The sequence below is a fragment of the Parambassis ranga genome, chromosome 13, assembly GCF_900634625.1.
Source record: "Parambassis ranga chromosome 13, fParRan2.1, whole genome shotgun sequence".
Taxonomy (NCBI): Eukaryota; Metazoa; Chordata; class Actinopteri; family Ambassidae; genus Parambassis; species Parambassis ranga.
In genome coordinates this window covers 18,934,586-18,947,122 of record NC_041033.1, presented here as the reverse complement: position 1 = coordinate 18,947,122, position 12,537 = coordinate 18,934,586, and the positions used below count along the sequence as shown (strand labels likewise).

General features: G+C 41.3%; 4 protein-coding genes across 4 annotated transcripts; all 4 read right to left on the bottom strand.

Annotated features, from left to right (window-relative positions):
- Window positions 1–1,940: 1,940 nt before the first annotated feature.
- Window positions 1,941–3,311, bottom strand: LOC114444981 (claudin-8-like). The gene has a single exon (XM_028419898.1). It carries the CDS (start codon window positions 3,180–3,182, stop codon window positions 2,103–2,105), a length of 1,080 nt encoding a protein of 359 aa, XP_028275699.1. The 5' UTR covers window positions 3,183–3,311; the 3' UTR covers window positions 1,941–2,102.
- Window positions 3,312–3,627: 316 nt separating this feature from the next.
- On the bottom strand, window positions 3,628–5,701 carry cldn8.1 (claudin 8.1). The gene has a single exon (XM_028419654.1). It carries the CDS (start codon window positions 5,618–5,620, stop codon window positions 4,847–4,849), a length of 774 nt encoding a protein of 257 aa, XP_028275455.1. The 5' UTR covers window positions 5,621–5,701; the 3' UTR covers window positions 3,628–4,846.
- A 734-nt stretch (window positions 5,702–6,435) lies between these two features.
- LOC114444766 (claudin-8-like) lies at window positions 6,436–7,805 on the bottom strand. The gene has a single exon (XM_028419565.1). It carries the CDS (start codon window positions 7,752–7,754, stop codon window positions 6,876–6,878), a length of 879 nt encoding a protein of 292 aa, XP_028275366.1. The 5' UTR covers window positions 7,755–7,805; the 3' UTR covers window positions 6,436–6,875.
- Window positions 7,806–8,652: 847 nt separating this feature from the next.
- LOC114444968 (claudin-17-like) lies at window positions 8,653–9,404 on the bottom strand. Its single transcript, XM_028419882.1, has one exon. The coding sequence runs from the start codon at window positions 9,361–9,363 to the stop codon at window positions 8,674–8,676; it is 690 nt and encodes a 229-aa protein (XP_028275683.1). The 5' UTR covers window positions 9,364–9,404; the 3' UTR covers window positions 8,653–8,673.
- Window positions 9,405–12,537: the final 3,133 nt, after the last annotated feature.

Genomic DNA, 12,537 nt, shown 5'->3' with positions numbered 1-12,537 from the left:
GAATTGTAGGCTGCAACTGAGGAGGAGGACCGTGTGCTGTCCTGCTGCTGTCAAAAGTGACAGAATGGAAACGCGTTTCTGGTTGCACCTTTCAAAATAAAAGATGCATTACCAATCATATGAACGTAAATGTGTTAGATAAGGAATATGTATTTTTTCATATGCTCACTTTATGACAAAATTTAAATATAGTCATATCTAGTGTCTCATCAATATGATAGGATATTTTCCAAATTAATGTCCAATGTAATCAAATTCACACATACGATCAGTTTTTTTATTGATCCAATTAGTTCATCCGTTTGTTTTTAGAATTTTAGTCATGTTTAAATGCTGACACAAGTCCTTCTGCTTTCCAAATTGCCCTCCATAAAAATGCTTTTATTATGAAATCAGCCTCATCTGGCTTCCTGTATCAGCCTCTATGTCTCTGGCTGACTTGACCACAGCTGAGCATCCCTACCATACAGGCGCTCAATTGAGGGCACAGCCAAGCCGCTGATCCGCAAACATGGATACGTCCTGAAGATTAACTTCAAATCTGGCACCATTCGACCTCAACAACGTCTTTGCTTTGGTACACCGAGGAATGATTAAATCTTTGCTCCAGTCCTGATGGAAACGCAAATCTAATCTTCAAACTGGTCGGTGACGCTGCCTTGAAGATTAACTACCTCAAACAGTTCATCTGACACAGTCTTGTAGTTAAATAAAATGTGTTCGTGGTACCTTAACCCACTTTTTTTATTCTTTGAAGCAGAGGGGTTTGAGTGCAAGTTAAAAGTTACCACACATCTGCAGCTGGCACGGTTCTGATCTGCATTGCTTTAAGATGAGGAGGAAGCATCAGGGGTCTTGAAGAGGTTTCTTGCGATTAGTGTGATCTTGCTGTTGTTTGATTCCCCACAAATTAGCTCAGTTGACGGTTAAGAAAGAAGAGAGATTTCTTCACTCAGTGACAGCTAGAAAAATTATTTTGTATTTCCTGTGGGAAAAAAAACCAAAAAAACAGAAGTTTTTGTGCTTTTGCAGTCTTCTAAAATCTAAAATCTAAATTTTGCTAAAAATCCAGATAGAGAAAAAAGAATCCTCACGTTTAGTGTATTCCTTGACACATCGCTGTCATTGAAGCTTAATATGTTTGCATGTTTCAGTTCACTCCCTCGATATATAGTTATATAGTTTCAGAGCCTTTATCATAAGTGTTTCAGCTAATATGACACAATAAAAGAGGCTATTATTCCTCTGACTCTACTACTGAGCAGGGAGGATTTCACTGTCTGATCAGGTTTGATATCGTGACCTCTGCTTCCATCTAGTGGTGAAAACTGACCAGTGTCCACAACTAAGTCAGACTAGAGCATCAGCATTATGTGGAAGTTTTCGCTTTGTTGAAATGATGAAAGTACATGAAGTTATTCCTGTAGGTTTCACCTTTTTTCTGCCTTTAAAAATGGTTTTTATGACCATTGTCACTCCAGCAGCATCTGCCACACTGCAGGTAATAAAAGTGTATATATATGTATAAAGTATAATGCTAGGATGCCAAATTCTTTAAACAAACCCTCAGTCTCCGTGCTTATTTTTGGAAAGTATAGATTAAATTGCAGCATCCTGCAAATTCCACCTGCCAGCTACTAAATGTTTTAGGCCAAAATGTCTTTTTAATGATCGCTGCTAATAAAAACTACTATTCAAACGATACAAAACACAGTGAAACACATACAATTATAACCACAAAAGTAAAAATTATGAATTAAACAGATGGTTTCAACGATGCAAAACATAAGGCTGTAATGTTCCAAGCTGATGATCTCCCATAAACAATAATTATAGGGAAGTAAGCTGATGCCAGGGTTTCATGAAAACAGTGCAGTGTCACTTTGTCTTTATTTACACTAACAACAGTGGTTATGTTCAACCTGATTCCACAGCCCATATATTTCCTTCACAATGATAATGATAAAAAATGCATATAGTCACAAAAAGCTGTGCAATTAAGTTGATCTGAATTCTAAGCAGGAAAAAAAACAATTTTATCCTAATTAGCTTGTGTTCACCGTGTATTGATCAGCTGCACAAACACACTTATGTAATCATCTTTATATATACACACCATCATGAGAGCCTGGCTCAACTCTTGATTGTTTATAACTTATGAAAACAGGATTTTGTGGCACTGGATGAAAGCTGGACTGGAAGGATGCAGTTGGATTGCTGGTGTAAGTCACTGAATAAGGATTGTTGTTTGGGCTTATGTACAAAGAGTTCCCCAGAGTATAAAGGCTTCCAGCATTGTTAGAACTCTGCATGGAGGTACGGTGAGCCATGTTGCCTTGATATAACAGGGATGCATTTTCAGGAGTATTTAGGTTATAAACAACAGGCTGGTTGATTGGCGTTCCACCAGTTGTCATCATCTGAGGGACATTCTGCAGTGGCACTGCCAGTTGTGGGGGAACTGATCCATTGTCGGGCATAGAATTCTGGTATCCAGTTGATCTGATGCTTGAAAAAGTTGAGAGGGGAGGATAGTTGGTCAGATTTCCTCTGCTGGGTGCTGGCTTGTAAATGAGCAAGTTAGCCGGGTGGTGTATGTCAAACGAGCCTTTGTCTGAGGGTGCATAGCGGCACACAAACAACACAGCTGAGGCAAAAAGAAAGGCACCAGTCACCCAGCCGATGTAGAGAGCCTCTCCCAGCTCCCTCCTCTGAGCATCAATGAGCAAAGGATTGTAAAAATCTCTAATGATGGTGTGACCAGTCCACGACACAGGGATAAAGACACAGATGCAGGCCATAAACTGCATAGCACCTGCAACTATTAAGAAAATAGACTTAGCCCTATTGTTGCCCTGCAAACAGGATATACATTGCATCCCTGCCAAACCCACAAGGAGCGCTAACCCTGACAAGGCCAGGGAACAGCACATCAGACCTCTGGCTGCTTGGAGCTCCGGGGGCAGAAACAGCAGGGAGTCGTACACCTTACACTGCATCCTGATGTTCGCCTGTCGGTAGCAGTTCATCCACAAGCCCTCCCAACGCGTTTCCATCACAATTATGTTCTCTCCAATGAAAGCTGTCACCTTCCACATGGGCAGCCCCGTCGTAGCTGCTGCGCCGATTAGCCCAATCAGGCCGATGCACACTGCGGCTATCTCAGAAACACCTTCAACCATTGTTCAGAATCCAAGAGTCTAACTGAGGTCAAATCCAAAATTATATCTGCTCACATGGAAAAAAAAATCCTATTAATTAGTAAAACATCTCAAAGAAGGCCACCTTGGTGAGAGACATGTCCAGGGCGTTGAGGTTCTCCTCTGATGTAGTGTGTTGGCTGTAAGAGTTTGTTATGGGAAGGGTGCTTTGCTGTCAGCTGGTTGGCTCAGAGGATGCAGGTAAATTAGATGTCTGCTTATTTTGTGTTTATGGTTCCTCAGGCTATGGTGGTGTTTTCTGTTCACATCACGTCCAGGCACATCCAGACAAGCAGCTACAACTTCAGGAAGTTTTTTCATCTTTTGAAATGTTTTTATTGTCAGTGAAAGTACATTTATAAGCAAACGTGAATATACAGTGTAGCATAGTACAGCTGCTGCAGTGCTTGTATCATCCACAGGGGGGCAGAAATCACCTTTAAGGCAATGAAATGAGAGGGACCACTCACTCCAACACAGTTTGAGTATACACGTATTCAACACAATTGTTCTATTTTTGTGTGGGTCTAGGAATGTTTTGTAAGTCTAACATTAATAAACAGGAACAAGCTTAAGCCACAATATATACAACAACATAACCATTACATCACCAGACAGTCCAAGCCTAAAAAAGTGATGATTGTGATTTAGGTCAAAAAAATAAGCTAAAAGTGAAATTAAGTGACTTACATTGTATACTATACAATACTATACTATAGTGAAATAAATGCTGGCTAAAAAACATAAACCTGGGAACAACACAGAAATGCAATCAGGAAGTCTGGATCTCTCCCATTCAAAGCAACTTGCAAATGTAATCACACAGTCATGTCATCATGTTACCTCTCTGGCTTCCACACAAACCTTAGGCTCTCTAGTTAAAGAGTCCACACCTTTAACAAGCAGTCTTTTAAACCTGCATCTTATGTTTACAGAGCCATTTTCTTCATCAGTTTCTCAAGTGCTTCAGGACATCATACCAAACTTGAACAATGACACATAATTGCTTACTGATTAAGCAGACACATGTTTGCGACACAAATATCCTTGTTGTAATTCCCCTACAGTTAGTCATGCTCTCCTAAGCCATTCCGATTCTCTCTATTGTAAAACAACTAAACAGTTTCAGTCTAAACAATAGCCCCTCATTGTTCTAAATTGGTGGCTTCTTTTGTAACACACCTTTAGCTTGTGTATTGTTTGTGTAATACGATCTGGTAAAAACTGAAATTATATGGCTTGTGTGTATGAGGGACCGGTGCTGGCGAGAAGTTATTTGTGCCACATATGTCTGTCACTCTTAACACACAGCTAATCCTAACATTTGAAATAACTGAAGCTACAACTAGCAAACTTGTACAAACATTTACACCTGTGTGAAAATATCCTGTCATTATATCGTTTAAATTGTTGTATACACCATATACATGTTCAAAACTGTAAAACATACAAAACCATGAGGGTATCAGTATAAAATTCAATTATCACAAACATAAGAAATCATATCTAAGTTGAAATGAAGCTTGTGTAATAGTGCTTTGAGATATTAAGTACTAGTAGTCAAATAATGTCTGACCATATTAAAAAAGAGAAAAACTTGCATATATAAAATCATCAGTTTAAATTACTTCATTCAGCTTAGGTTTTCATAGATAAGCGACTCCGCTGCGTATGGAGGGGTGTCTGGAGTAGTAGCTGTAGTTTGTTGACGGGTGTCTTGACAGCATTGGTTGTGGTCGTGCCTGGGGAAGCATCACCAGCTGTTGGGGCTGCAGAGGTTGTAAAGGCTGTGGAGTATAGGTCACGTAGTCTGAATTTCTGGAATACAGATACCTCTCTGAGCCTTTCTCGTCAGATTGTATGTTGCAACAAGTTAACATGCATCCTCCAGCCAACAAGAAAGCAGAGGACACCCAGCCGATGTAAAGAGCCTCCCCGAGCTCCCTGCGCTGTGCGTCGATCAGCAAGGGGTTGTAGAAGTCCCTGATGATGACATGGCCCGTCCAGGATACAGGAATGAGGACACAGATGCAGGACATTAGGATCATGCAGCCTGCAATGATGAGGACCAGTCGTTTGGCTCGATCATTATTTTGAATGCATGATGTGCACTGCAGTCCAACCACACTGATCAGCAGACCAAGGCCAGCCAAAGCTACAGCACAGCACATCAGCCCCCTTGCCGCCTGCAGGTCAGGAGACAAGGCCAGGAGAGAGTCGTACACCTTACACTGCATCCTGATGTCGGCCTGCCGGAAGCAATTCATCCACAGACCCTCATATCGTGTCTCAAACACGATGATATTTTCCCCAATAAAGGCTGTTACTCTCCACATCGGCATCCCGGTGCTCGCTGCAGCGCCAATCAACCCAATGATGGTCAATAGAACCCCCACTATTTCCAGTGCTGAGTTGGCCATCGTGTTGTCCTCTTTCTCACCCAAGCACGATGATATGTGGACGCACAATTTGACAATGGAACGAGGTAGTTGCTTTCCTGTATGGAGTGGCTTTGCATCCAGATCCAGAAAGAGGAGGAGCAAGTTGATGTTCACCTGTACAGCCTCCTCCCTGTGGATATTAAACTAGAATGGAAAGGGGTGGGAATTGTGACCTGTTGCTAGGAAACAGGATCCCCCAGGCCTTTTTTCTTTGTATACCAACACCAGGAAATGCTGTAAGCTGCCACTTTGTTTATTCAAAAGTCTCAGTTTACATTGTTGGATCTCATCTTGCAAGGAAGCTTAAAAACAGGTGTTTATTAACAGGGAGGACATTTTTAAAGTTGACCAATTAATCACTAACTTTGTGCATATAAAACGTTATATTAACTTTTAAAACAGTCAATATAGTTGAGGTCTTATCTCCAAGGAAAAAAATCTATACAGGAGAAAGCAGCAGAAAGTATTTTAATGTCATTGTTAGATATAAATGTGCGTGTGTTACTGTCAGTACTGTGTCACTTGTGCTGTCTGAGCTCAGGAAGAAAAACTAGCTTCAGCTTGGCTGAAATAAAATCTCCAGGCAAGTTTGTTTTGTGGGTGGGCCTGTTTGAACAACCTTGTTTTACCAGTTTAGGCACATTTCCACTAACAACAATGGAGACAAAAAAACAATGTTCCATTCACACGCCAGTCTGTGAAACCATGGTAGTTTCAGCTTTTGGAAGACAGCTTTCGGCAGGACTGAGAGCAATAATGCTGTGTGTCTCTTTAAAAAAAGAAGAAACTTTTTCTTTTTTATGAGGTTCATTCCTTTATTGGAAACCACACTCGACCTTATATTTAGGACAGAATTTTGAAAAATATTTACATTTACAACCAAATGTTCTATAGTAAACAAAAATCATGTGGTAGTATATTATCTGAAAAGGCTTAGTGCATAATATGTTCTCAAAGAGCATTCCAGTAGAGGCTGATATATCAGCATATACAGATTAAAAATACACTGCCTGTAACATAATTTAGTGTAAATTAAGCATATGGTGGACACAAAACAAAAATTTACAGTGATTCATCACAGTTCCTTGTGATTAAAACAGGTCTGTTATGAATTTTAATTTCTGCATTACACTTGGCTCCCTTTGAGAAAGTAAGAAAACATTTGACCATTTCCAGTAACCACCTTTGAGCTCATCAGTCAATCATTTATCCTCGTTCACATGTCGAAAGTTGTCTAGTACTGACTTGGTGTGTATGCTACAGATCCGGGTGGGGGTGCAGAGTAGGCAGGCTGGTAGGTGTAAGCTGGCTGGTAGGTGTAGGGCTGGTATGTGTACGCAGGTTGGTAGATGGATCCTCCGGGATTGTAAACAATCCTCTCCTCTGGATCCTGAGTGCGGGGAGCGTGACGGCACAGCAGGATCACCCCTGAAGTGAAAAGCAAAGCTGAGGTCACCCAGCCTATGTAAAGAGCCTCCCCAAGCTCCCTGCGCTGGGCATCAATCAGCAGAGGGTTGTAGAAATCTCTGATGATGACGTGGCCCGTCCAGGAGACAGGGATTAGGGTGGTGACACAGGCCATGAGGAACAGACATCCTCCAGCCACCAGAACCACATGCTTTGTGCGAGCCCGACTGTCCACCACTTTGGTACACTTCATCCCTACAGCTGCAACAATGAGGGCGAAAGTGGTCAGAGCCACAGCGCTGCACATCAGACCTCTGGCAGCCTGGAGGTCTGGAGGCAGAAACAGCAGGGAATCGTACACCTTGCATTGCATCCTAATGTTGGCTTGTCTGTAGCAGTTCATCCACAATCCCTCCCAGCGGGTCTCCATGACAATGATGTTCTCCTCAATGAAGGCCGTAACCTTCCACATCGGAAGGCCTGTCACGGCTGCCACTCCGATTAGTCCAATGAAACCAATGATGAGCGCTATGACCTCGCAGCAGATGGCATCTTGACGTTTCTTCTTTTCAATTCTCTTTTTTTCTTCATACACAGAGTCTGTGTAAGCTTTATAATCCTGGGCCTGCTTCTCATCGTAGTAAGTGCCAGTACCGATGTAGGATTGAGGTGGCTTGCCGTAACCGCTGTAAGCAACGGAGGCCATTGTGGCTAACAGAAACAGCAAAAGAAAGATCTTTGGCCACACTCTTGCAGCTCAGACAACAACTGTGAGAGGAAGAACAAGTCAGAGAACTTATACACCCACAAAAAAAATGCTAGCGATGCAATGTAGTCTTACTGGTTAAGCTGCTTCATGCAAATCAGATAAACAGAGACACACCAAAAAGAGCTGCTTGTTTTGATTACAATTCAAACTGCCACTGCTAACGATCAACCATTTGTTCAGGTGATTAGGATGGCAATTAATCAAGAGAAGATTAAATCATAAAGTCAAAGTGTGGATTATTCAGACAGCAAGCTACAGTGCATGGATGCTCATTGCTGTTACTGTTTATATTGAATTAAACTTGTTTAACACAAAACAGAATGTTTCTGTAGATATATTGATGTTGGTGTTGGCTACAGTAAACCAGTGTACAGGTCCGATCTGTCCAATCTGACAGCTCATAGGCTGATCACCGGTGTCAACCTGCCTGCTCCTCGCTGTGTAAAATGAGCTGATTAAACATTATTGAGCACAGAAACTTGAGCCGGTTTGGTTTCCCTATAAGACAGAGCTGTCTGTCTGCCATAACTTCTCACTTTGACGCTCTCACGCCGACGTGTTTCTGGCATTTCAGAAATAACAAAAACAAGACTCAAGATTCTATAACCAGTACAAACTAACCTAAACTAAAAGAATAAAAACAATAACTGAAATTTAAAGAATAATTTATTATATATTATATAAATTAAGCACACATTTTTGAGGTACAGGTAGTAATTTTGTACATAATACCACTTAATTAGTGCATAATACCAGATATTAAGTGCAAAAAAGTACAATGCAGACAGACTCAGAATCATTAAATTACTTTGATAATATTTTTAACTTTTGGCAGTCTCTCTCGCCTTGGCAGTTTTTATACATATTCTTGTTGCTTGTAAAAGCTGGACGGTGTTCTTTTCAGGTCAACACTGTCCTCTTGCTTTACAGCCGTTTCTGTCATGAGATAAGTTTCATTGTATGGCTGTTCTTCCTTTGATCTTCGTTGGCAGAACCTGATCAGGGCGATGATCCCAGCAATAAGCAAAACACCCGAAGTAGCCCAGCCGATGAAGAGGGCCTTCCCCAGCTCACGTTTTTGAGCATCCAGCAGTGTTGGGTTATAGAAGTTGAGGATGATGCTATGGCCCACCCAGCTGACAGGGATGAGTGTGGTCAAGCAGGAAAGTAGATACAAACTGCCCCCTAAGGCCAATGTGATGTTCTTGCTCTTCATGTTGTCACTGCAGCAGTTGCTTCTCTTGATCCCACATCCTGTGATAAACAATGCAATGACAACCAGGATTATGGAGACGCACATGAGCCCCCTCGCTGCCTGCAGCTCTGGTGGGAGAATTAGCAGTGAGTCATACACCTTGCACTGCATGTTGATGTCAGCCTGTCTGTAGCAGTTCATCCACAAGCCCTCCCAGAGTTCCTCCATTACAATCAGATTAGCGCCAATGAAGGCTGAGACCTTCCAGGTGGGCAGAGCGGTGACGGCAACCGTCCCGACCAGGCCAATGAAGCCCAGGACCAGTGACAAAATCTCCAACTTTACCCGCATGGTTTCAGTTGAGAAGCACAACCTCGTCTCGCGTGGCTCACCTAGTGAAAGCACCAACCAATCTGTCTCACAAACCTCTAAAGCTAAGATTATATCATGCCTGTAATGTCAACCTACAGGTTTGGGTTGACCTTAACTCCTATCACTGTTTGACATGCAGTTTCATACAAATGAGTGCATGTTTTTTTTTTCCTTCGTCTCTGAAAACCAAACAGTTCTTACATTTGTCATCACTGCTTGCCATGCATGACTTGCAGTGCTATGGCACAGAAGTATGACTGCAAGTGAAAGTGTTGAAGTTTAGTTTAAGTGACTTTTACTTCTGTAGCTCCTTTCTGGGCCGAATCAGTGTTCTGTGACTAGTAAGACTAGTGTTTATATTGATAGAAATGCAGTGCAGAGGAGATGAATCCATAACTGGATTGTACTTTAATGGTCATACAGACATACAGTACATAATTGTTCTTGTATGCTTTTTACCATGTAAAGGTGTATACAGTGGTAAATTTGTTTCTTTTAGATAAAACTCAAGGATTGGTGGTTAATTAGATATTCATTCTTTTTTGTAACTTTAATTCTGTGCTGTCTTTTACTTCTTGTCTGTAACAAGAACAAGAAGAATTTCCCCTCTGGGATAAAGGAATTCTGATTCTGAAGAAGTTTGTTCTTGAATTTGCACTTTAAGAGATAAGACAAATTATGACTGATTATTATTATGACTGGATTTATGCTGAAGTCTGGTCTGTGAGTCTGTGTTGTGTGATGGGCTTTGTTCTTCTGAATTGTGGTACTGATAAGTGTAAGGGTTAAAGACCCACAGAAACCCCCCCCCCCCCCGAGATCTTTCTGTAACTTTGTTGGAACAGACGATGTGACATTCACACTCTCATCAACACCCTCTCCATGACAGCTGGTTTCTTACAGTGTGTGTCAGCTTGTGTTGTTTCTAATGAAGTCAGAACCTCATACAACAGTTTTGTAAGACCACAAATTACCCCAAGTATCATTTTTAAAAAACAGACGGTCCTTAAAACATGACCAGGTCGATGATGTGATAGGAGTTGAGTTTTAGTTTTTGAAAGCAGATACTCCCTTATTCAAGCCTTATTTGGTCCAGGAAAGGTAACGCCCTGTTGGTCACCTAGTTTCTAAGAAGTAGCTGATACAAAAAAGGAAAAAGTAACAGAGAGAGAGCGAATGAGAGAGAGAGGTGTAGCAGAGGTCATAGAACAGGAACAGAAACTGGGAAGCCAGTTGAGCAGGTTTGTTGAGTGATACTATCATCACATCCTCAGCTGCTTTGAAGGTAAACAGATACGCTCGTGCTGAGAGAGCCCATTGTGAATACATTAAAGCTGTGATGTGAATTCATTTATGTTGCTGCTAGCTTTAGTAGGTGTAAAGTTTATGAGGTAGATTTAATTAAAAGTATAATGTGAAATAATAAACGCCCTAATTTCAATAGGGCTCTCGCACCATTCGGTGCTCGGGCCCTAAAAATGCATGTAGCTGTATATACAGTGAGTTTCAATTTGTACACAGGCAGAAGCAAGACTTAATGCACAACAGTGTGCCACCTGCTGTATGCAAATGTAATTACACATTTCTGGGCCAGGGTCAAATTATGTATTGAATTGTGCATCACTACGTATTACCAGCAGCATTTAAGAGAAATCAAAGTGAATGCTTTTTATTGCAGATTTGTGTTTATTTTCAGACTTACGATTCAGATCTTTGTATTTAGATAAAGAGAATCCAGCATGAGCCATTTTATCTCCTGCGAGATATGCGTCTTATCCTTCAAAGCACGGCCATTAGCTGAGAGAACCCTGACTGTCCAGTCACAAGGCCCCGTCATTCAGAACTGTATTGTATTCCTGCACATCAGACAGTCTGAACTGATCTTTCCCCTTTATCTGAAGGAGCAGCAGAGCTTTTGTGGTGGGGGTGGTGATTGACGTGAATGAGAAAGGGGTGGTAGTGATGGTGGGTGACTGGATGTCCACAGAGCTCAGAGATATAAAAGATAAGATTGTTAAAACCATTGATTATAGTGTCAATCTCATGTCGGCTTTAAAATACTGATGAAATTAGTCCCTGCCGGTTGGAGGGATAAAGAGGAAGGCTGTCTACAGACCATAATAAACACTTGTATTCTAGCAGCACCACTGACACTGGAGAGCAAAAGGAGTGTTGTTATCTAGATTATTTATTTTTTTGTTAGTATTATTAGTACATCTCTGCTTTCAGTTGTGATTAAGGTTGAATTCAAATTAGAGGACTGATATTTTTTTTTACTTAAACCATCAGTATGTGAGAGCATTTTAAATATTTTTAATAATATGATTGAATATTGTTCCATTTCTGAGCCCATGTTTTATCACCTGTTTCCTGCAGCAGCATGGTATCTCCCTCCATGATCACCTGCTCAATTATCTAAAAGTCCAGTGCCGTTTGGGGGTGGACGATATAAAAGAAACTCTTAAAAAACACAATAGCCCTCTAGTGAATACCAGTTTGGTGAAATAATGCTGCGATTCTGATCTTGATACCCGTTTATGGCCAGTCTGTGCTAACACACTTTATCTGCTGATGTCCTGATTGTTTGTTGTTTAGAAAAGCTTCCTCTGCATCCCATTCTGCCTAGTGTAGTGTTAATGTTGCTCTTCATTCTATCAATAATCTTTGTAGTAGCATTTCTCAGCTGTTCCCTGAGTGTGAAGGTTGGTTTGTCTGGGGTGAAAATTGCACCCTACTTGCAGACATTCACACAACATTTTTCCCTGTGATAATGGGAGTTTAGCTATTTCACCATCATTCAGACACTCACTCAGTCGCAGCTTGCAAACACTTCAAGTGGCTCCTCTGAATGTTCGGTTTTTAAGTTTTTTTTTCCCCCTGTTTGTTGTGAAATTGCAGCCCGTCTGCCTCTCTGGGTTTCTTTGAGGCAGGAGAGCATCGATTAGCTGCTAAGTGTTGTTTTCGGGCACGTCTAAGCACAGTGGACATGTATGTGTTTTTCTCACACAATTGTTCTTGCAGAGCTGCAGCAGGGTGTTAAACGAAGCTGCACTAAGCGATGATTCACTACAGAGAGGGGTTCTGAATTATAAGTAGGAAACAACTGTTTTTATTATGAGATCAATACATCGTCTATATACACACGGTAATAAA